The 24,611-nt window shown below is 38.1% G+C and overlaps 3 protein-coding genes across 4 annotated transcripts; 2 read left to right on the top strand and 1 right to left on the bottom strand.

Moving 5' to 3' along the window:
* Positions 1-1,190: 1,190 nt before the first annotated feature.
* On the bottom strand, positions 1,191-14,186 carry LOC140928708 (isocitrate dehydrogenase [NADP] cytoplasmic-like). 2 transcript variants are annotated; one of them, XM_073378484.1, is made up of 12 exons: positions 14,032-14,186; positions 13,792-13,831; positions 10,597-10,703; positions 9,989-10,075; positions 9,197-9,357; positions 8,150-8,296; positions 7,673-7,740; positions 5,884-5,952; positions 5,494-5,645; positions 4,360-4,500; positions 3,427-3,477; positions 1,191-2,371 (listed from the first exon to the last, which is right to left on the bottom strand). In XM_073378484.1, exons 1-12 carry the CDS (start codon positions 14,045-14,047, stop codon positions 2,160-2,162), a joined length of 1,251 nt encoding a protein of 416 aa, XP_073234585.1. In that variant the 5' UTR covers positions 14,048-14,186; the 3' UTR covers positions 1,191-2,159. The 2 variants fall into 2 exon arrangements, with proteins under 2 accessions (XP_073234585.1, XP_073234586.1); XM_073378485.1 differs by lacking the exons at positions 13,792-13,831; positions 14,032-14,186 and adding an exon at positions 13,731-13,749.
* Positions 14,187-15,043: 857 nt separating this feature from the next.
* On the top strand, positions 15,044-19,133 carry LOC140927060 (AN1-type zinc finger protein 2B-like). Its single transcript, XM_073376724.1, has 5 exons — positions 15,044-15,241; positions 15,690-15,744; positions 16,761-16,832; positions 17,750-17,892; positions 18,713-19,133. Exons 1-5 carry the CDS (start codon positions 15,132-15,134, stop codon positions 18,768-18,770), a joined length of 438 nt encoding a protein of 145 aa, XP_073232825.1. The 5' UTR covers positions 15,044-15,131; the 3' UTR covers positions 18,771-19,133.
* Positions 19,134-21,200: 2,067 nt separating this feature from the next.
* LOC140928697 (uncharacterized) lies at positions 21,201-24,607 on the top strand. Its single transcript, XM_073378477.1, has 2 exons — positions 21,201-21,350; positions 22,310-24,607. Exons 1-2 carry the CDS (start codon positions 21,203-21,205, stop codon positions 23,173-23,175), a joined length of 1,014 nt encoding a protein of 337 aa, XP_073234578.1. The 5' UTR covers positions 21,201-21,202; the 3' UTR covers positions 23,176-24,607.
* Positions 24,608-24,611: the final 4 nt, after the last annotated feature.

Below are 24,611 nucleotides of genomic sequence, written 5' to 3'. Positions count from 1 at the left end.
ACGCCTCCACTTTACTGAAACAAGGAGATAGAAGACTAGGAGCAGTCTCTCACTTTCCTCATTTCCCCGTAGTAGAGCGAGTTAATTACGCGAGTGCATGTGGAAATCGCCACAGTGAGGAAGGTGACACGTGTGACCCTCCTCGCGGATGGCGACTTTCACGCGTGCTCGCCTATTTCACTCGCTCTACTATCCCTGAGGAAAACAAGGGAGTACTCGTAGTTATAACCCAGTAAAAAAGCCCGAAGGAACGCTAGTGAGTTCTTCCCTCTATTCTCATATTTTCTAAAGGAACCGTCAGTGCTCGAATTAGCCCCAACCCCTGCCCGCCCAAATGGCAGGTCAAGCGTACCCCCTAAGATTCTATTAATGAATTGATTATTTGAAAAATGAATCCGTTAGTCGTTCCGGTAACTAGTGTTAAATTCAAATCGGCATTCCTGCATGCGTACTGAGCAGAGCAGTGAATATTTTACAAGAACTTCTCTGTATTTGGTCAGATTGAAAATCTTTAAATGGGTTAAATCTCATAGAAGACATTTACGTCAAATTCAGGGAAACTTAGCCGGTAGAAATTTCGAATGTGAAATCACGGCTCATTACGCATGCAAGAATGCAGACATGAATCTGAAATCTACAACTACCAAATGACTTGGGTTGACTGTAACTATTAAAGAGAAAGAGCGAAAGAGCGACTCACTGTACTGATATGTTATGCGGTATATGCTAGGTTTACCCACAAGACGTAAGGGCTTCCTTCTCATTTTTTCGAGAGTAACACGTAACGGTATATAGCCCTACCAGTTCACTTTTGCCCAGGCAGCCTCGGTTTTTGTTTCCAATCAAATATACAATCGATCAGCCTCGTTTCCAATCAAATATAAAATCTTATTGATGGTATATTGCTCGTATTTTCCAAATATGGTAAGCGCCCGTTGGTTATGAAGAACAAAACGGCGAAACATTTTTAGTTTCATCATTTTGCGATCAGTGGAGGGCTTAACCTTCTTCAATAAAGATTACAGTGCTATATTTTCCTATGAGAAAAAAAAAAGTGAAAAAAAAAAGTGAAATGAAGCTTTCCGGGGTGTCTATTTTCTGAGAATACGAGAAGGAACTTAGAGTCAAATTGAGAATTTAAAGGTCTCTAAATAATTATATAATGATTTATTGGCTACTGACGCAACACATTGAAGGCTGTATCTTGATTATTCAGGTTGCGAAAATGTTAACATTGTTTGAATCGAAAGTGAGTGCACTGGTAAAACAATAATGTGACCATGGTAAATAACGTCCTGTACTGAAAATACAACTAAGAGAAAACTGAATTGGACTTAACCATTAAAAAACAATAGATACAGACATCGAAGAAATCTAAAGCATCCAAATAAAACCCAATTTTACTGTCAATACAGAAAAAGTATTCTTTTGTATTTGCAGATTTGCAGTTAATCAGTTGGGGTGCGCATGAGTGTATGTATTAACATCTGTGTTTGGTCAGATTTAAAATATTATTTTCGTTCGCTTTGATTTCGCTCAAAGTCTAATTTAAAAAAATTAAATTAACAACTATAATCAATTTAATATTATTAAAAATATGAGCTTTTTGTTTTCAAAGTCACGGAATAGTCAATGTGATAACAACTTAAGTTATCCTCTTACACCAATTAAAATAAAACACATACTTGGAAAGCAAAATGAGTAAAAAAACTAACCGAAAAAATTGAATTGCAATATTACCTACATGTAGAAGGTCACTAATGTGTCGTCACATCATCTTTGGCGTAGCCGTATTAATTTATTCAAGGGTAAAATGTTTCCCTACATATAAAATACCGTAAAATTCCGAAAATAACGAGCCCCGGGGCTTATGTTTTTCAAAGACCCTTTTTGAGGGGCTTATTTATCTAAGGAGGGAAATTTGCGTTTCAAAATCGATTGGGCTAGCCTTATAGTTGGAAGTAAATTTACCGTTTTTGCTTTGTTTGACTTTGTACTTGAGGGCAATTTTCCAAGCACAAGCCCCCAGGGGGCTTATATTTGGAGGGGCGATTTAACGCGGGGTTTTTTGCGTTACCGGTTTGGGGGGATTATAGCTGGAGGGGTTATACATGGAGGGGCTTATTTTCGGAATTTTACGGTACTAAAAAGTAACTACCCTACAAATGGTGATTCGGGCATTGCTTCAACTTAACAGCCAGATTCTCAGCTATTTTATCAAGAAATTCAAATGTGTTCAAGTAATCTGATCTCTGAACATTCGGCAATCCTTTGACACAGCCAGCAAGATCTTTGGTCATGTGACCAGCTTCGATTGTATCAACACAGGTTTCTTCTAAAGTACGGCAAAAGTTTGTAAGATTGTCGTTCCCTGGAGTAACAACAGATACAAAGTTAATGATATGTCTAATTTTACAGCACAATCGAGTTACATTACTCAAGAATGGTAAAAACATAGCCATGGTACCTCAGTCACATGAGCAGTTGAGAATGGTCTCAGAGGCTATGGTGTTGTCTTAACATTTTTGCAACCAGGCGATTTGGTGAACACCTGTTTTATTCCTTTTAATATTCTCCGAGACCGATATGAATGAAGAGCACCCAAATTAGCTGATAAGATTCTAATTTTCAGCTTAACGGCAAAGTACTAAAAATAGTCTGCGTGACTCCGTTCACATTTCGCGCCGGCTCGCTCTGGAACGTCCCAGTCATTTCTTGCCCGTCCGGCGTTTTGCGCCTAGTGCCAGTATACAACGGGCTCTAATTCATGTTAGCGGTGGTGAACACGAAAGCTGTGCTGCTTTTAGAGCCATTTTTTATTTCCGTCTTTTCTTCCTTCTGCCGGTTTTATTTCTGAAGCAGATACCTCTCTTCATGAAGTGCAAAGAAAATGAATTACAAAGAACTAAACTAGGGGGGACAGACATAAACTCGGAGGGCAAATTTCGATGCAGAAGTGCCGGTATATACAACCAAAGGGAGTTTAACATGTTGGTTTTTTGTTTTCGTTACATTCTCTAAAACTTAATTTATTCCTTCTCCTAATTTTTTATCTAGCTCTTTACCTACAATCGGCGACAAAATGAGTTGAGACACTTCGCCCAAAACTGGGCTTTTTTACGTTTTATTAACTTCAAAGGGAGGAAATATAGCTTTCCTCCCCCATCCCCTCCGTGCAATGTTGTGCCCTTGTTCTAGCTACCTGTAGAAAACAACAAACACCCCAACTTTGAATGGAGGGGACAGGGGAGGGGTGCGGATTCTTTTGTTCTCCGAAATTACCCTATTTAAGTACAAAGTCTCAACAATTTTGACGCCGATTGTAGCTCGTGACATTTCCCCCCAAATCAAAATGTGTTCATGAAAGTTGGTACATTTATTTAAGTCTTTTCGTCAGGTTCCTTCAGGTACTTGACATTTACTTACCATCAAGCTTGGCTCGGTGAAGCAAGCCTCGTGTCCAAGCAAAAATTGACGCTGCAGACAAACAAGACACACAACAGATAATTACACAGGAAAAAAATAGCCGATTCCCATTTTTGGATATTTTAGGGTATTTAAAGAATACCCACAAAAATCCCAAATTTGGAAGAGTGAGACAAGTCCCAATTAGGGAACTTGGTTGGGAATTCCCTGGTTGGGACTTGCCTCACTTTGCCAAATTTGGGATTTTTATGGGTATTCTGTAAATACCCTAAAATATCCAAAAATGAGAATCCGTTATTTTTTCCTGTGATTAAGAACAAAAAAGAATTGCCCTATGGCCTATGCTCATGCTCACAATGAAGCTTCCAAGCAGGCTAGTAAACAATTGCAAGAATGTTACAGTAAAAGCTTAACTGAAATGAAATGAAGAAAAGCCTGTTATTGAAGTGATCATAATCTTCACAGTAGAATGAATAACCTAAGCGGCTGAAAAACAACCTTAAAAAAATCAGGCTTGACCGGGAATGGAACCCTGACCTTTGCGATGACTGGACACAATACTCTATCTATTGAGCTAAGAAAGCCAACTAGAGAGCAAGCTAGAGCAAGTCATTGTGACTGTTAGTAAGGTTATCGTGTCCTGTGGAATACTTATTTTTCTATTTCTTACAAGACTGTTCCAAGTCCCCTATTTTTTCGTAAGATCGTAGAGATCGAAGACTTTAATTTGCTTTATGGGCGGCCATCTTGGTTTCATATGTACCGAGGGGGAGGGCGTCGGGGTTTATAGAGGTGGGAGGAGAGGGGCACTTTCCCGCCTCCTCTCAAACCGTCCCCCGCCCCCTAAGTAGATTTAATGCTCATCCGAGATGCCCGCCCGTAACGTAACGTCTTACGGGAAAATAAGGAACTGTGAACAGTCTAGTTTCTTACCGACTGGATTAGTGGAGGTCTCTTTGCCCTGTTGATGCATGCGGTAATGTCTTGTTACTGTTCCATGAGCTGCCTCAGACTCCACTGTCTTGCCATCAGGGCAAACAAGAACACTTGTCATCATTCCCAGTGAACCAAAACCTGCAAAACAACCCCACCATCCGTCAATTACTCAGTAAAAAAGTGATTAACCCCAGGTGGTTCAGCAATCGGAAGGACGTTGAACAGTTCCCTTTGAGCGGAATTTTTGGACAACTTGAATACCAGATCGTAAAAGAAATGTCTTTAAAAGTTTTGATGCAAAGCCTGCTTCTAGAAAGATGCTATTCGTGCATTCCCTGAAGTCATTAAATGTTACTCCTTAAAGAGATGCCAAAGAGTAAAAAAGTAAAAGTCGGACTGTTTTCTGGAAAACAGTTAAAATTGTCTGAATTTGTGCCCGGTTTATTTCCTAAAAAAAAAAATGAGAAAACTGTTGAAAAACCCTGGATAGCTAGCAGCAGTTTTGCTGAGGAGAGGAGTGAGCGAGCCGCAAAGCTACGAGAATGAGCACTGCTTCCCCCTTGCCCTCCTCTCCGTTGCCCTTCCGTCATAAAACCGCCATGGACGCAGGCTGCTTTCGAGAAAACTTTCTTCATTCTTTAACCAGTTTCTCTGTGATTGGTTAGAGTGGTTTCAGCTAGTCAGTGGCAAAACCAAACCACCCTATAATAAAATGTCAGGCTTGTTAATTTAACACTGACCCCCGGGTATTACATGGGGAGCCTCTGCCCGAAAGGGGTACCTTTTTTAGGCTTCAGGTAAATGAAAGGGTACTCTGAGAGAAAATTTGTCGTTTCGGTCGGTACAAAGGCCCAAAAGGGCTAACAGATGCAATTTATGAATGTGAAAAGGTCGAGAAAACAATCTCGTCTTGTGATTTATTCAAACTTAACTGTGCACTTTCAGCAGTTAAAAGCGATGCAAAGTTCTAAACTAAGTATATGAGAGGGGCACCATTTGTCAATAGAAGGTAAACGAAAGGAGTACCCTTTCTGTCAAAAATGGTGTATAGAAGGATAAAGGGTTGGACCTCGGGGCGGAGCATCCCTGTATAAAACCATTTTGAGTACTCCCCCCCACCCGGACACTGACCTTGTGCAACAGAATCCGACTGTACATCACCATCGTAGTTCTTACACGCCCACATGAAGCCACCTTCAGATTTGAGAGCATACGCTACCATATCATCTATTAACCTGTGTTCATACCACAATTTCTTCTCTTCAAACTTCTTTTTATAGTCTCTGCAAATAACCAATGAAAACTTACATCAGAAATACGTGTTAATACACTTCTAACGGGCGCAGGCAAAGCTACGTTCCGGCCTGTTGTCCCTACCCTCTCCCACACCAGACACCCAAATTCCTCCTATCCAATTAAAAATATGTCCTATTCTTACTCACTCTAACAGTCCAAAATGTGACAATGTGTAATATTCCTTTTATACAGCAATAATCAGCGGCATGATTTTTGTAAACTTACTTTTCATAAATTTCTTGGAAAATGTCCTTGAACCTGCCATCATACTTCTTCAGAATTGTGTTCTTTGTGCTGAAAATATATTAAATTGATGACATTATGATTTAAGGAGGATTAAATAAATACAGTTAAACCTCTCCACAACGGCCTCCTTGGGGACAGAAGAAAGTGGCAGTTGTGGAGAGGTGGCCGTTATGGCGAAGGTAGGGGTGTAATATGATAATGTTTTTAAGGGAGTGCAACATGTTTACTACACTCAGTTCATGCTTACTGTAACCCATAATGATAATCCAATCATTAATGACAAATAGAGATAAAATACACAAAAAAATTAAATGATTTGAATCAAAATGTTAACATGACAAAACGAGCAAGGCTCGCAACATTCGCTGTGAAGTATTGTAAGACAATTTAGGGTTACTACAGCAGAATAAATGGAGCACAATCAAAATACGATTGCCGCGATTTATCATCAACGCGGCACACGGATCATATTTTGCGACCATTCCTGACTTTTTTGTCAGTTGCTGAAAAAACTGGCCATTGTCGAGAGATTATTTCGGTAGTTCGGGACGCGCGGTGGTGGCCGATACCATTGTAGAGCGGTGGCCGTTGGTGGAGGTTCGACTGTCAGCTGATCTCAAGGGAATTTACAGGTTTAACTTCGTATGCAGCGAGTGCTTTAATTAAATAAATATGTCGTAAACATATTGAATTGTGCATTTTGTTATCAATTCACATAAGGGCATTTACATGTACCTTCCAGTTCATCAGGTAGCGAACATTAACCTATGATATGTATAGCAACCCCAGGTGAGGATGTAACTTTTTAGGACGCTATCGTAGAATGCCCTCACTAAGTCTGGTAGTAAGGAGTCTTTAAATACAGTGTGGTAATTGGGCATAGTTTTCTGGCTATACATAGCAACTGAAATGCAGTACGAAAAGTACCAAAAGTAGACATCTATGACCCTCCCCTCTTCACTACCCAATTGACAAATTGCAATACAAGCCCAAGGGACATTTTGAGTGAGGATCTAGTTTGATTGACCAGCTCAATGTGTCACTGGCACAGGTACATTAACCTATTCGCCCTGAAAATTTTGCCGAAAAACGCGTTTTAAAGGAAGTCAAGCGGTTTTCTGGTCACTGTTGTGCTATAAAGAGCTAAAACGTACCATAAAGCCATTCACAGTTCGTACACTTCGCAGCCTTCTGATCCAGATGCACATTATTAGCTTGCGAAGTTCGGGTATGTGCAGTAAAATTTCGAGGGGTCTAAAAGTAACACAGCAGTCTTGGCTTTTACTTTTCGCTTTCTCTCTTCCCCCCCCCGCCATCTTTTTTCGCTTTTCTTGCCTCATTTTTTTCCTTTTGCTGGACATTTAGTACGCTTCATTTTGGTGGGAAAAGTTTGTAGGAAAGCTTTTAGGATCTTAGGATTAGATTAAAGGGAAAGTAGGTGGGTAGTGGGACAAGATTTTCATGGAAATTGTCAGGTTAATATTACATGTTTTTTTTTTTGCCTTTTTCCTCCGGTGTCCTTGACTGAATTGTGCTCATTCTGGTATGGTTTGAAAGATCTCTTCACTCTGCACAAGTTAGTGGACAAAGTTATCATTGACCTTTAAAACTGATGACGTCACAAGTGATAGCAGGGACGTAGATCCACACGGGCGGTTACGGGCAGCTCAAGGGCTAATGGGTTGAAGGTTAAGTTTTTCTTGTCAAAGCCTGGAACAGAATATCATTCTACAAAACCTGGGTAAAAAGTGGCAAAAAGTAAGTTTACCTCATGTATAACGGGTACCCCATTTGAAGTGCATACTGAAATGAACTGTGGGCAAAATTCTTGATAGACTGTTGATAGAATGTCATGACATAATTAAACATCAGTAAAACCTGAAAGAATCGCTGCTGTGCTAAATACTTGTGTACATGTAATAAGAGACTTCAGCTTTTTTTTATGATAGACCACTAGCTGTGGGTAACCTGCTGCTGTATAATCATGAACCCCTCCCCATACCGGTTTGTTAATACTATCTAAAAATTATTTTCATTCTTATACAAAGGTATTAGAGCAAACACTGTACATGTGCTTGCAGTTACCAACTGTCTTTAATGTGCTAAAGGGAGATTAACTGCTCATAATAATTAGAAAGGTCTAGCAGCGATGACAGTAACCCACAACATACTGATCAAAGCATTTTTTTCAAAAGAAAATAACAATACTTAATTATTTATGATATTTCAATAAAATAAGTTTTACCTCATCTGTATTAAACATTCCCATTGCCACTCCACCATCACCAGAGAAACTGTGTACAAGGTATTTAACTGGTTCACTGCCATCAGAAGGTGTGTACATCATCTCTACTTTACCAGGACCAGGGACAACAAAGTCTGTTGCTTTGTACTGAAGGAATTAAAACATACATACCAACATCAGTCAGGCAAGAGTTAGAGCTTAATGTCTTAAATGACTGTAGACAATAGCTAAGTTAAAAAGGCACATCAACTCTTGCTTGCTAGGCCTTCTATTCCTGCGTTAATGTTAAGGATTTACATAACATCAAGATATTCCTTTGAGCTATTTTCATATGGTTTTTCAGAGGTGTTTCTCAAAATTTTTTTGTAGGTTTTTTCACAGGATTTTTCTGAAGTGTTTTTTAGGCAATTTTCTTAAACTTTGATCAAAGGTTTTTTCACAGGGTTTTTCACAGTCTTATTTTAGTCACAGGTTTTTTCACAGGGTGCTAAATTTTGAATTTTCTCAAAATTTAGGCTGTGCAAAATTCACAGGGTTTTTCACAGGGTGTTTTCTTGTGACAGGGTATTTCATATATTTTCAGAGCATTTTCACAGGTTTTCATCTAATAGCAGAGGGTAATCCTGGGGGTACTCCCTTACATGGCCTATACAGGGACGTGCCGCTGGACAGGGTATGGTTTTTGACCTCTCTTTCCTAAACAGAGCAATAACTAAAGTAGTTTACATATCTTCATCATTGATCTTTTGTATGTTGTTCATCTCCTTCATTTTTTGTCACAACTTTTATTATTAAAGCCTTTTCTTAGTTCTTTACTCCCACATATCATTCTGTCTTAATTAGCTTTTGTATGGCAAGTTTATTTAATCTCTTGATTAAGGAGGATGATGAATTTAATTAATGACACATTTAATACAATGAAAAAGCATGGTAAATTTCAAATGGAACTGGGTAAGATACATGTATATTAATTTGCTTGTACAATATGATGATTGGAAGCTGATTGGAGCTGTAGATAGCCTAAGTAATTTTTTTATGTACATGTACCTGATCGGCATGAGCATGACGGCCAATGATGATTGGTTTTGTCCATCCAGAAACTAATCTCGGAATGTTCTTACAGATAATGGCTTCTCTAAACACTGTTCCTCCAAGGATATTACGGATTGTTCCATTTGGTGATTTCCACATTTTCTTCAAGTTAAACTCTGGGTTTTAGAACAAGAAACTAAAATTAATTCATTAAGGAAAACATGTATTCAGACTACAGTAATTCCAGTGATTACACGTTGCAGAAAGCAAAAATTTAAACTCAAACCATAGAAAAATAGAAATAAAATAGAAATGAATTATAAGTAATGTTTGAAGAGTTGCATCGAAAATCAACTAAGTGCCTTTTAATCTCATCTGAAATTCTTCCCTTGATTTATGAGAAAGACAGCGATTTGGAGAAAGAAACAAGAAAGTGCAACAAATGTTGATCTATACTTGCATTGTTCTTGTTTACCCATATATTCTACTGGCTTCAAAATAATACTTATTGTAATGTTTAAAGAAAGCTATCAATCGGGTCTTTCTGCAGGTACCGTCATCACAAAAGAAACAAAGGAACCTAAAAAAAGAGTTCCCCTGCAGAGGACTTTATTGTTTGGTTGTATTGTTTCTTTTGTTGTACGTACGTAATCTGTGCCTTGGTACCTCCAGAAGGAACCTATCAATCAGTTGTGGTAATACTATATTATGATAAATCAACAGAACAATATTATGCCAAGTTCAAAAAGTCACTTTTAGTGCTACTAACACAACAACCCTTTGAAAGAGTTCTGTCTCAAAACTGACCTTCAACTCTCTTCTCATCTGGAGTAATTGTTGCACACTTGATGCCAACATTGTACTTCCTCACTGCTTCTGCTGCTTCTATAGTAACTAAATGTCACAACAATACAGGAGTTAAGTATTTCTTTGCCTTAGATTCTTGTCTCAGAAGTACTTGTTTGTTGTTTTAATCCCAGTTTACCATGTCTTTCATAGGAAGTGAGAGTTAGTTATTTAGAGGACTGGGCCTTTTAGAGGAAAGGAGAGTGGAACTCTACAGGGCTTGAAAAAAAAAAAATAACTTGAATCCAACTTGTCCTTTTGGCAAGCAGTTCTCAAATTTCTCTTGCCTGTAGGAGCCACTTCTTGCTTATCCTTACGATTTTGTTAGAGGATTAACTTGCCTATAAAACCAGCTTTTAATTTTACTTGCCAAGCAAGAAAATCTCCTTGTCCTGGATTACCAGATGAGCTTTGACTCTGTGGGGAGAAGGGTGTGCTAATGATGACAAGATTGTGGTAAGCAAAATGGGAGAAACCTCTGGATCTCAGGTATCAAGTCTTGCCTAGTAGTGAAAAAGGTGAATCCTTTAGACAGCGCAAATAGCAGTATAGTACTACTGCAATCTCACCTTTATCATCAGTTTGATCTCTGTTTTGGATTGAAAGATCATAGGACTTAATGTCCATATCCACATAAGGAAACAGAAGCTTTTCCTTGATCAGTTCCCATATTATCCTGAAAGAACAAAAAAAAAGTGATGGAAAAGCTGGTTGAGTTCAGAGTCCTGCAGTTGAGTTACTAACATGCAAATTGTTATCATTAATATAAGATTATTCTACCTGGATTTATGAAAACCGGGTTAGCAAACATTTTGTAAAAAATCTCAACTTCCTCTGTCTTAGCCTGTTTACTGTGTTGTTTCTTTATGTTGCATCTTATCTTGGTTGTTTCATGGTTTGGGTGTAGAAGAAGTGGCTGTGGACAGAATTTTGTGAATTTCTATCTAACCTCCCCCCTCTCCTCCCTCTATCCCCCTTTAGTCTTTTTCCATCCCTACCCACAATTCTATCTCTACCACAAGTGACAGTAATATTATTTGAAATCAGTGTGTGCCTAAAGCTGGCTTTGGTACTGAATTTAAATTTTGTTGTTGGTCACCATGAGAAAAGTTTCCTGTAGAGCATCATGTAAAGCTCTGAAATGGGAAAAAGTTGGCACGATTAGAAAACCAATTCTCCACTCAGCAAAATTGGATCTAGGGCTAGTTTCAGCAGGTACTTGGCTTTGAACCATATATACTGTAGGCTGGTTTTCCAGATCAGATGATAATTTGTGCACTATGCTTCAATGTTTGTTGTCTGTTTCACGCAAAATCCTGTCATTTATCAACCTGAGAAAAAAAGCAGTGTTTTGCTAGCTATTAGTAATGTAAGCCTAATGTTGTTATGTAAGCCTTAATCAGGCACTTTTTGGCTACATTTCACTCAACTTAAAAATTTCCAGACTGAAATGACCATGGTAAGAAACTTCATGGAGTCAGGTTACTGAATAAAATAATGTTCTAACACTTGTGTCTTTTTACATTTGGACTTGGCGAAATGTTTCTAGGGGCCACTAACTTACTGCCTGGCATCAGATAAAGGCTTTTAAAGGCTTTTTCATTGTTTTAAATTGCTAAGTAGTAGATTGAGTTGTTTTTTTGCTAACACGGTTTTCAGAAATCCAGGTATAATTATAACTATTATTATTATCATCATCATCATCATTATTATTTGTAGTAAAAACACCCCATTTTCCTTCAAACTTGGCCCTAAATACAGTTGATGGTTGTGAAAAACTAGAAGCTAGACCCACAATAATTAATGACAAAATTGATATACCAACCCACTAAAGCTGAATGGCCTAACAGGGCGGGAGGTAGCAAGAGACAAGACAAGTAGCCTGTGCCAGGCTCTCAGTCAAAATGTAGACAAGTGAAAAAGCGAGTGAGCAGTGGAAAAAGCAAGCGAATGAAAAACAGCAGGTAGAGAGGAGAAAACCTGTAAGCAACTTCTTAAATACCTCAATCTACCCAGTCAAGTGGTTTTGCACATTTTCTTTTGATCTATTGTCCCCACTATCTTTGGCCTGGGGCAGGCTACAAGATATTAGTAGCCTTTGGCTACAGCCATTTCTCCTTGCTCCTTGCAGCTAAGGATGTTTGGCCTGGAGGAAAATCTGTGAGTCAGCGTCAGAAATTCGAGACTGATGACGCAAAATCTGTCTGGAATCTTGTCACGAGCTCTGATTGTTTAAGATAGTACTTATATTGTTTTAGTAACTGTTTATGAATGACAGACAAAGGGCTACAAAGTTCAAATGTAAACGTGATGAATCTACTACAAAATTCCCAGAATATATTCTTCTTTAGAAAAAGCATCCGGCTGAGTTTTGCTGGAGCTTGTTTGCAGAAGAACACTAAACTTTACCATAACGTACTAGGAGAAACAAAAAATCAAACAAATTTACATTTGGAACACCATGACTACCGGATTTATAATGTAAACATTGATTTACGTCGACAGTATGGAACTTCTGTCGCTAAGTCGGGTGAAACGTCCCTAGCAGTGAGGAGCAAGGAGAAACTGTATTCACAGGCTACAAGATTATTAATTTTATAAGGCACTTGCTTTGTCTAGATTTTAACCAAAAACCAAGAAAATAATCCCCTGCTTTAAAGGATGATTTTGGCGAAGAAAAGCTCTGGGAGTCTAAATTTGATAGCAGATATTGACTTTTCTTTGCTGCAAGTCTGGCTTGGCCATGCTAAAACCACCCATGTAGAACCACAATCTTTTTATCACACTTATCATTGCTAAAAAGATATGAGTTGTTAAAATCAAGTATGAAACAGAAAAGTATGTATGTGTTAAAACTGATAAAATGGACAAATTTAATAAGAAGTGGACTCTGCCTTTGGACTCTGTACCCTTAAACGTGTGTTCTTGGAATGTACTTATTATTTTTTGAAAAGTTACTAGAGCGTTTAAGTTTATAGTCTATCGTATTGTAATGTATCTGTAATGTATTGTAATGCAAATAATAAAAAAAAAGAGTTATCATACTGATGCACTATTTTGTTGCACGGGATATGAAAGGATGCTGATCATGAATTTCACCAAATAACAAAGTTCAATAAATAGGTTCATTGTCTTCTATCATTTGTAGAGAATAAAACTTAATAAATAAAAAATCCACAATAGGCACTCAAAAAACACACACACTAAAATACTGGACAGGGCAGGTTTGCAGTGTTGTCAAATGCTCACAACAAGACGTTGCTCGGAGTGGGATGACTGCGTTCGGAATTTTTCGGCGCACAATAAGCTTAAGTTTATGTGTTGCGAAGCATAGCAAATTTATATGCAATAAAAAATATTGCATGCGTCAGGAAGTATTTCTCGAAAGCCCACTACGATTTTTCCGCGTTCTTTCCGACTGTTATTTTCTTTGCAACTCAACTTTACGACAAAACATGCCATTTTTAAAGCTGTCATGAAATTGGCTTCAGAGTAGGATTCATACGGCTTGGACCCATGACGAGATCAGTAATTTTACTCTCAACGCGAATGAATTAATTATATGGATACAACTTTAATGAACAAATTAACGATAAACGCCGACGAGAAATTTATTTTTGGATCTGTCGTTCGCGTAAAATATAGGCTTATTAAATGTACTCCCTTTACAGAAATATAGTGCCAGTTTGAATTTCCACTTAACATTTTTACTGAAGAGAATAAAAGCTTGTCAACTCTTCCTTTTATCCATCATTTTTCCATACCTCGTCATTTCATCGCCTTTCATCTCAACAACAGGGCCAGCTACAAAAAATATCAACAAATATCAAAAAATCTCAGAATAGAATCATCTCAGTCATTGTACAAAATTTAAGCTTATAATCTTCGGACAACGCAACTCATACCATTCATTATCTTTCAAAATACCAGCTGACACGATCAGAAATGTCACAGCATAAACGCAACAAAGGACTGTTAAATTTCTGACGAACATTTAACCTTACCTGTTATCTTCGCCATGATGTCGTAAGTGGTAATAACCAGTGCTTTCTTTACTGCAAACGATAAACAATGTGTTGCCTACAAGTTCATTCACTTATGGGTACTCTGTTAGCAACAAACCCCAGCTGCATTCTCGCACACTATTGCACAATGAGGTCCCATGTGACCTTGCGTGAGTAACGTAAGCGACATTTGGCGCTCCCAGATATGTGTACTCCCATGAGAGCTCATGATATCACAGCTGCAAATAAAACAAAGCTTTGCATATTTAGATATCATTCAGATGTACAATTCATGAGAAGGATATCCTTAAAATTAAAATTCAAGTTGGGCTATACGTAGTCTCCAACGCAGCCGTTTAACTGTGTCGTCACACAACGCTCCTCACCTTAAGCGTTGCGTGACGACACAACGGCTACGTACGGCCGCCTCCCCGTAAAAACTATCTCGAGCTCTTACATTTTGTAGTAGTCTCCTTCACAGTCTTTGTAGCCGTTTTTAGGGTCGTCACCCAACGCTTTTCCGCATGTTTTTTTGAACTGAGGAGGAGCGTTGCGTGACGACCCTGAAATACCGTAAAATTGCGAAAATAAGCCCCTCAATGTATTAGCCCCTCCAAATATAAGCCCTCCAAACTCGTAACGCAAAAAACCCTAATCGCCCCTCTCAATATAAGACCCCCCTGGGGGTCTCGGAATTTGCCCTCAAATACAAAGTATAAAAGCAAAGCAAAAATGGTAAATTTCCTTCCCACCGCAAGCCAGTTCAATCGATTTTTGAAACGCAAATTTCCCTCCGTACATAAGCCCCTCAAGGGCCTTTGAAAAATATAAGCTCGGAAATTTACAGTACGTCTCACGGTCTGCGAAGGAGACGACTACAAATCGAAAAGTAGCACGATGCATCTGTGACAAACTCTGTGACCAATATATAAGGTAGTAACTTCTTTTCAGCGGTTTCTTATTCCAGAATTTTCTGGACGTGACTGTCCCGGTGACTGAGCAAAAAAGTGACGAAAAAGTACCATAATAATGACTCAGCAAAATCTATTTAAACAGCTGATAAGAACTGTGAATCGTAACATTTGGATGAAAGCTCAGTTATGGCGGAAAAAGCGGATTTGCTTTCCCTTGGAACACACTGTAGTTTAAAGGATTGTAAACGGCTCGACTTTCTACCTTTCAGATGCTCACATTGCAAAGAGATTTTCTGGTAAGGGTTTTTTAAAATATTTTACTGAACACTTCTGACTGCTTTCCAGTGGTGGATGTTCTTCCCCCACAGTGTAACTTTCATTTTGGGGCTAGCTTTAACTAGTCCCGTTTGTAGTGTTATTTACAATGTAGAGTCTTTATAGATTGTCAAAGAATCTGGAATCAAGTCTCAGCCTCTTTTTTTGAGCCAGAAAGATGCCTTTCTGACCTTTTTTTTTTCAAAGTTTCGGCTCGACCATTGGCCATGTTTAAAGTTTGAAACTTAAAACTACATTCAGCTTTTGCTTCTCTACTGTACTAATTTATTGTTCAGCTATTAGGTATTTAATATTTAAATTCTTCTTTTTTATGAGCAAATTAACAACAGAAAGGAAATGATGATTTTACAAAGGATGATTATGCTCCTTGCTATTTCCTGTTAACTTGTGTTTCTTGTTTCTTACTAGTTTGGATCATCGCACACCTGAAGGCCATCAATGTCCAGATGTCGTTACATCTGATGTACGTAGTGCCAAATAAAAAGTAACAGTTACTTTAATTTTACTCCAGCCTGCCTTTTGCAGAGACTGGGGGTTTCAAGTGGTCTTGATAAAACCCATCCCTGACACTACTGCCTGAAAAGTTCCAGTAACTTTCAAAGAGAACCAGTCCCTTGAGCGGGAGGATGTTGGTTCAAACCAGAACTCAGGGGCGGATCTAGGGGGAGGGTGCAGGGGGTGTGCACCCCCCCCCCCCCCCCGAGATGACCTGCAGTTTTCTAATACAACTGGTATTCTGCAAAAAAAAAACTATGTGGTTTATTGGTGTTGAAGTAGAGTGAGAGACGAGTGCACCCCCTCCTAAAAAAAATCCTGGATCCGCCCCTGAGAACTGGATTATAAACCAGGTTCTTTGGTTCTTTAAAATACTGGTCATCGCTTTATGTAAGGGAATACAGATTCTGGAATCCAGGAAATGTTTGATTGCAGAATCTGGAATCTTGGAATTTTTTCCTTGTGGAATCCAAATTCCTGGGCTTTGAAATCCAGAATACAGTATCTGGAATCCAAACTTCACAGGGTGAAGTCTAGAATGGAAGACTGTCTTGGATTTCCTTACAATAGGGTGATGGTAAGATCGGGCTGGCTGTGATTTAAGACCTTGTTTCAGTTCAGATGATCACATCATTGGGTGGTGAAGTTATGCTGTTGGCCTTGTCTTCTTTATCATTCAGATTTTATTGCTCAATGCTAAAGAGCCCACCCTACTGTTTGAAAACAGTAGGGGATGTTTCCTGGTGGCATGGTCTACCTTTCAAACATCATTTATATCGTGGGCTGCTTATATGCTGACATCCGAGCTTACTGTTAAGATGTTAATACGTTATGTGTTTTTTATGGAGCGGACATGTCTTTTGTCCTCTCATACTTGACATTTTATCCACTCGTTCATTCATACTGCTGTAGCAGCTATGTGTTGTATGTCAGCAGCACAAATTTGTTGTACTTTTTGCTAATTTCTGGCTTCTCAACCAACAGGTTCATGTTCCTGTTTGTCCGATCTGTAATCAAATCATAAAGAAATCCAAAGATGAAGATATCAATAGACAGGTGAGCAATTAAACTAATCATATTTGTCTGAAATGTGGTCGTACTTACTGACAGTGAGTCACATGTTAAATATGGATCTTGGCAAATTGTTAGAAGTACCTCTAATTAAAGCTGCATTCACTTAAAATGCCAACATTTGGTGGTGGTTTATGGGATGTTGTCAAACCACAGTGGTCTCCGTTATGAAAAGGTCACATATCTTTTCATTTACTAAAAGAGTAGTGCACAAAATTCCTGATTTTCCATATGAGCAGTTGCCATGTTTTCTACAAATTTTTTTGACTTATACTGTGAGTTTCATAGTACATACAGCAAACTTAGGCATCAGACCATGAAGTTTTTGCTTGTAATTGTGGTAAAAAACATCGGGAAAGTAAAAAAATAAGTCACCCTAACAAGTGGCCATGGTTGTTCATGAGTTATTTAAGAGGTTAACTTAAAATTGATTTGACTAGGAATTTTTTTTGTTTTGGAAATGTGGTTGCTTACAAATGGCGATCTCTTGCATTGATTTTAAGAAGTTTTCTCACATAGAAGTGGACTGTAAAACAAAAAGTGGACTGTATTATTTTACAACTGGAATATATTGTGCTGGCATTTAAGGATGATGTTTCAGTATCGTGTGAAAAAACAGGAAAGCAAAGGAGTAGTGATGTCACTGGAGGGCATTAACGGCTGGTTGATTCAGACATTACTGAGGGAGTAAAAACAACTTGAAGTAATCGTCTGAAATTCAGGCTATTCATTGAAATTTCAAATCATACCTAATAAAAGTTATACTTTTCCTTTTTAAAAAAAAAACAAATTAACAAATCTTAAACAGTGGCATGCAAGTGTGAGATGGTTGGCCGATTTCACCCTCATTGTACAACCACTCATTGCAGTTGTCATTGTGTCGTTTGTTTTACATGAAATAGGTAGAACAGCATATTATGAGTGGCTGCAAGACCCTGGTTGTTGGAAAACCAAAGAAAAGCAACAAGTGTTCTTTGAAAACTTGTCGGCAGCATGGTCTTATGCCATTTGTGTGCCCTGACTGCCGTAGGAACCACTGTATAAGGTGAGAAACATTTGATTGACATTTACATTATGAAAAGAAGTCAGTGTTTTTTTTCATTGGTATTATGCATAGAACATTGCAATTCAATGAATCAGCCCATTTGCTGCTAGAAACTTTTCTCCCAAAAATGCCATTTGAAGCTAGTGAAGCCTTTATCTTATGACAAGCTCTCCAAAAAGTGACTTTAGCTTAATCAAGTGCTAAAGTATGTCTTGGCTGCACAGGCTAATGAAAAAGAAGCCAATGATCCAAAATGTGATTAATTTTTACAAGTTGAACTAACGCTATGCTGGCTTTCATTCCTGGTGCACGAAGTTGACTCTGCAAGCTTGGATTTTTTTCTGCTCACCTTTTTTTTTTTGCTCCCCTTCCTTGTTTCTCATTTTTGCAGGCCTTTAGTGAGCTTTCAATATAAGTATTATTAATATTTTAAAGATAGTAGGGGTGTTAGCCGATATATGTATCAAATTTTTTTTCCTGTGAATGACTCAACACTTAATCATGCTCATTTGGGCAAATGATGTCACTTAATAATTTTGCGCAAAAGTTCAAACACCAAAAAAGTAAACAAACAAACATTCACATCTGTTTTGCAAAAAATTTCCAGCCTTTTTTCATTGTAATGTCTGGGCAATACCCTGGGTGCCAGAGACTTTTTATGCACAGTCTCCAGTTCCTGTCACGTCTTTGTAGTGACACGCCAACACCGAAGTATTCCTCCATATGCAGTCAGAAAAAGTTCTCTGGTACCCGGGATATGTATGCAAAGACCTGTATGTCTTACAAAAATTGAAATGACTTCTTTTTTTTTCTTTTTCAGGCACAGGCATGCAGAAGATCATCTTTGTACTGCTTTACAAGTGCCAATTATATCCTGACACTGAAATCAGTGAAGATGATGATGATGCTGACTTGGCGACTTTACCTTGCATTGAAAATGACATTCAGCAATGTTAACAATATAATTATGAAGTGTTTGATTGCTGTAATTATTGGTCCAAATGACCTGCTCTTGCTACTCCATTGTAGATAAATGTGTTAATATATTCCACGGCAAACTCAGTCGGTGGCCTTGCCCTTTGCTAGCTATAGAGACCATAAATGACAAATATTTATTATTTAAGGTGAAGATTTTTATGGAAGTATATTTTTCTTTAAAAAAGTGAACAAGATTATTGTACACATGTCTTGCTGTTGTTCATTTTTGTATTCCGTTGAAGTAATAAATCTGAGCTATGCTTTATCGTTAGTGTTGTTATTGGTAACCAGAAGGAACCGCAGTTGCAGTGAAGGCATCACACAAATAATGGGATCAATAAGCTTAACAATGCCTCTACACTTGCACTGAAATTTTGGTATATAATGCTCTGCCGGTATCTACGAACCTCATTGAATCCAAAGATTTGTTGAAAAAAAGAACGCCTGATGACCAATTTTCCTTTCTCGCTTTAATGGTCTAACTTACAGTTATTAAGGAGCTTTAGCAATAGGTTTTAGGCGAGCCAAGCGATCCGAGCGGTAGTCTGGGGATGGGAAGGCTCGTTTCCCTGCCATTTTTCTTTGCTCTCGTTTTCAGCCTTTTTCCCCCACTGCGGAGCCTGGCTTATGTTAGGGAGCTTTAGCAACGCCCGATGACAGCGACGGAAACGAGAACGTCATAAAAGTAATTATAATTTATCGTTTTAGTTATTTTGGATGTCCAACTTCTGTATGTATTGTTTATTTATATTTATACTTCTTGTAAATTCTTTTAGTTGTCTGTCTACGGTAGTAGAAATAGACTGATTGACTGATTGAAATTTCCCACTTTGTTGCGTTTTTTCCAAGTCGTTTAAAATGTCAAATGTAGGTGAATTTTCCTAGCCTACGACCCAGGCTAAATTTTCCCGGAGTTGAATTCTTGGGAACCACACCCAATTGTACAAAGAGAAAGAAACATTCTTCTTTGTGTTTTTACGTCCTCCAGAAAACGTCGCATAAGGAAATTTCACGTCTTGGTCGTGTAGGGACGGCAAGAAAAATGTACCAAAAAACCCATTATAATTGAAAATGCGAAAAGTCAGGAAATAGGCACAACAAATACATTGGTATTCATAAATGTCATAAACTTAATATAAACGTAAATGTACAGAACAAAACAAAATATCAGTAAAGATTAATAGAGATTAATGAAATGCGAAGTTAACTCTAAGACGAACTTATTTTATAAAGAGGTTTTCCCTAGCCGTCGTCGTTGCAAAAGCTCCCTTTTGAACAGTTCGAAATAGGTTTATATTAGCAAAACAACCACTTTGCACGGGCATCACGCTTTTTTGCACTGCACGACTAGGACTTTAAAATGCCTAATTTCACGTTTTGTGGAGAACGTGATCATGAACACAAGCCGCAACAACTTTATTTTTTTCTCCCGCCTGACTTCGATACAGCCTTTAAGAATTCAACTCCAGAATTAATTGCCAACATTTAACGAACTGAACGAGATGGAATAAGCAGGTACGGATTCACACTGGTTTCCACCGTTTCAAGGAAATCTGTCAGATTTTTCATAATAAACATACTTTTAATAATGATAAAACTTCCCAAGTTGAAATCTGGAAAATGGTCTGGACAAATTTTTTTTTTTTGCAGTTTCCGAGCATTAGATGCCCCCTCAATGAATCAGAAACCGGGAAAGGGAACTTTAGGGAATTAAAATCCAAAAAAATACCCCTAGAAGCCTGCTCCCTTGGCCCCTCGTTTAGGAAATCGGTCAGTATTTATCCTAGATCCGCGCCTGATAAGCGCGATAAGTTTGAAGCAGCGTGACTTCACTCTTAAAGTAGCCTTTTCGTAGCCGTCGACGTCATTATTGCTTAAGCCCCCTGTTAGGGACCTTTAGATGAGAGGACGGCAACGGAAGGGAAAACGTCGCTTGAAAAGTGAATTTTTTCGCGGTTTTTTAACCTTCATCGCGATTATTCCAACTCTCTTACTTTGTCAAATATATGCGAACTCTCCTGGATTTGAATTCCTAGAGGCTGGTTTTCACTAGCGACGGAGTCGGAGTCGGAGTCGGAAGCGGAGTCGTAAGAGCGCTTATGACCTAGTGAAAATCAAAAATCGGAGTCGTAAGCGGAGTCATAAGGGCGACGGAATCGGAGTCAGAAGAATCAGAACGTTTCCATTTTCTTCCGACTCCGCTTACGACTCCGTCGCTTGCGTTCCGCTTATGATCTAGTGAAAACCAGATTGTCGGAGTCGGAAGCAGAAGCGGTAGAATAAACCAATCACAATGCAGGGTCCCAGACCCTCCCGCCTGTCGCGAGAAAACATGGCCTCCAACTCCATGGACGAGAAAGTCGCCGAGGCTGTTAGACGTTTTCCGATTTTGTACAACAAATCTCTGAAAGATTTCAGAGACAGAAATAAGAAGAAGAACGCTTGGGCAGAAGTTGCTAGGCAAGCTGGTTTATCAACAGGTATTTAGTCAGAGTTAATTCAATGTAGTTCAATCGTCGCAAGCATTTTTCTCGACGTGTTTTACCACATGCGCCATATATCCTGTTGTTTTTATTGTTTGTTTTTTTATCTTGAGGATTACGGTAAAAGAGAAAATGAGACGGAAAAAAAGACAGCTTTTAATCAGTTGAAACACTGATGGTATATCCGGGAATGTATCGTTAACTGGTCTTTTAATGTTTGGGTTATATCTTCTCATACTTTTTGGAATTGTATGATCCCTCTTGAGAAGAGTTGGAATCTAAGAAATTTAAGCTGAAGTAAATTTAAAATATATAAAATCCGTGCATTCCAAGACAGTGAGAAAAACCATTAGTTGTTATTTATTGAATGTTTAGGCAAAACTCGTGAGTCAATGCTCGCCAAATTGAGTATTTTGTTTAGTTTTTTATAAGCTCAATATTTCCATAACATGAAGTTAATTATCCAGGTAATTCAGCAAAAATAACAAGATTGGGTAGCGCAGGTGCAAGGTTTTAAAAATGAAAATTATTTTTGCAGCACAAAACCTTTAAAGGAAAGTTGTGATCAAGAACTACATTAAATTAAAAGATCCTCATTCCTTAAAATAGAATACTTAGCCTTTTGGAGTATATTATTTTAATAATGATGCATAGATTCAAGGTTATGCAGCAGTCAATTCCACCTGCGCCCACTGCAAATTCATTAACTCATGCAACAGTTAATTCCAGCTGTACCCATGTCCCCCTTCCCTTTTTTTGAGTTAACCCCCAGGTATAAGCATTTTATGTCTGGAATGACAAATTCCCAGGGGCTGGAAAAATGACAAACACCCTGTGGTGGAGATGAAAGGAGAGCACTTGGAAATACCTTGCAGTTACCCTGCAGGGGAAAAAGGAGTGTAGCTGGAATTGACTGATGTTTTACGCAACAATTACCTTACCTTTCGTTTTTTTAGGGGAGGAGGCGCAAAATTATTTTACTAATCTGAGAACTAGATACACTCGTGACAGGAAGAAATTGCAGAAGGCCAAAGTTAGTGGCAGTGGGTCTGACGATGTAGCAAAAGTGAAAGATGAGGTTGAGGATATGTTTTTGTTCCTGTCTTGGCTTGATCCATTTTATAAACCCAGGAAAACAAGTTCAAATGTGACCATTGTTGACTCAGGAAATGAGGCATCAGAAGATGATGAAATCCAAAATGTTGATGACAAATCTGACAGCACTGAGACAACAGCAAGTGATGCAGACGGTTTCTCAGCATCTAACAACTTCCGATCAATCAAAAAAGTGAAGTTACCATCAAAAAAGAAAACTATGGCAAAAGTTCATGATGATGTTACAATGGCAGAAGTGCACGTTCTGCAGTCTCTTGGTGATGCTCTTGGACACAAGCAAATGCAAGTGCCAAATGCAAATACTAAAGATGAAGATGAACTGTTCGGGGAATTGATTGCCTCCCAAATGAGGCAATTACTACCAGAAAGGAAAGTGATGGTCAAAATGCAAGTTTCGAATATTTTGTACCAGGAAATGCTAGCCAAATTCCAGTCACCATCTACACCAGCACCAGCACCTTTCACTCAAGGCCAAATTCAGGTTGAGATGTATCAACCACAACAGCATCAACAGTATCAACCTCGACATCATCACAATTTCCAGGATAAGAATCAGACGCAAAAGAGGCCATTTCATGTTCCGAGCTATGAATCTTCAGAGGAACATACAGTCCTTAAACCTGGGCAACTTTTCTACCACAATAAGTCACAGATGGGATATCTTGATAATCTAACAGAAGATCAGTGTTACAGTAAGAGTACTTAAATAACTTTAAGCATGGGTTTGTTCTTTTTGTTTGATTTGCCATTGTTTTCTCAGAGTTGTTAAATTATGTATTTCTTATAATTATCTTAGTTTCACAATGTTGGTTGGTGTTAAAAACTATAGGCCTCTTATGGTATATCACAATACTCCTCAAAGTACAGGTTTGGGTAAGTACATGAGGTAACCCTGGGTGTTTAATTGCAGCTTTTTTGCTTGGCAAGAAATCCCTGTGCTATTTTGTTAGCTTCTCAAAAATTATGTGTTACAGGTCAAAATGGTATTTCAGGTAAATCTTGATGTAACCTGTGATTTAACCAGGGTTGATTCCTTTGTTTCCTAGTTGGAGACAGAATAAATTGAAGATCAAATTTGACATGTAACATATACAAGTGTGACAACAGGTAGTGATACCAGCCTCGTTAAAGTGTAGTTGCCTTGGAGTTCAGAATCCTACTCCCTGCTTCTTTTAAAACTTAACTCTCAAGATCAGTTTATCTCAGGAAAAAGCTGTGTATTAGTTCAACCGTTCTGTATGTACTCAGAACTTATTGGTGCTGTTCTTACCAAGACTTTAATAATAATTATTCCAGTCTCCTATTTTGTATTAACTATGCCCATTGATGTTGTGCCCACACATTAACATTTAAAAGTATTATGGTTTTTCATGAATTGAACAATAAAAAGGAAGATAGTATGTAACTGAACATACTTTTAACTGGGATAGGCAATGATCCATACAATGCTGTTGGGTTAACTCTGTTGTACAGCCAAGCAAAATGATAACAAGTGACTATACAACAGTGATTTAAAATCTAAACATTGTTGTTACAGCCGTAGCATAATGAACATGTTCAACAGGAATAAGACTTAATAGCATTGCTCCTACATGCCAAGAGTATTTAAAAACGTTTGTTCATATTGTAAATGGAATAATTATGAAACTTAAGAAAACATTTTGAAAACTTTGAATAAAGTTTGAAGTTGACCTAATGAACATGAAAGACTGAAACACTTAAGTGAACAATAGATAAGCAACATTATTCTTATTATTTACCGACTTGAATGCAAAAAAAAAAGGGCATCTGCCTTTACCCTTTGGATGTCTTCTAACATGCCTTCAAGTTGTATTGTGTATCAACAGTATCAAGTTCTGGTATTATGGTGATAACCAACATTAGAGTGATTTTCCTTAACCCATGAAATAAGTAGTGGAATACTATGCACTATTATGCACCAATTCTATTGTCTTCTTTTGTTTATTTGTAACTCTTTTGCACTAGTTGTTATTAACTGTTTCACGGGTCAAGTAAAATTGCTCTAAAAAGATTTATGTTAAAGTTGATGAGAAATTCCATCAGTCCTTTTTTGGGATGATGGTCAATATACAAAGTCAATATATGCACTATTGTGTCATTTCACTGGATGAATTTTATTGT

This window comes from Porites lutea, chromosome 2 (genome assembly GCF_958299795.1).
Source record: "Porites lutea chromosome 2, jaPorLute2.1, whole genome shotgun sequence".
Classification (NCBI taxonomy): Eukaryota; Metazoa; Cnidaria; class Anthozoa; order Scleractinia; family Poritidae; genus Porites; species Porites lutea.
Note: the sequence above shows the minus strand (reverse complement) of the source record. Positions and strands in the feature narration are given on the sequence as shown.

Coding starts and splice junctions, on each gene's coding strand:
- LOC140927060 (XM_073376724.1), top strand. CDS start 15,132: ATGGCGGAAAAAGCGGATTTGCTTTCCCTTGGAACACACTGTAGTTTA. Junction 15,242..15,689: donor CATTGCAAAGAGATTTTCTG/GTAAGGGTTTTT, acceptor GTTTCTTACTAG/TTTGGATCATCGCACACCTG. Junction 15,745..16,760: donor CAGATGTCGTTACATCTGAT/GTACGTAGTGCC, acceptor CTCAACCAACAG/GTTCATGTTCCTGTTTGTCC.
- LOC140928708 (XM_073378484.1), bottom strand. Junction 10,076..10,596: donor AGATCAAACTGATGATAAAG/GTGAGATTGCAG, acceptor TGTGACATTTAG/TTACTATAGAAGCAGCAGAA. Junction 3,478..4,359: donor GACCTCCACTAATCCAGTCG/GTAAGAAACTAG, acceptor GTTTGTCTGCAG/CGTCAATTTTTGCTTGGACA.
- LOC140928697 (XM_073378477.1), top strand. CDS start 21,203: ATGGCCTCCAACTCCATGGACGAGAAAGTCGCCGAGGCTGTTAGACGT. Junction 21,351..22,309: donor GCAAGCTGGTTTATCAACAG/GTATTTAGTCAG, acceptor TCGTTTTTTTAG/GGGAGGAGGCGCAAAATTAT.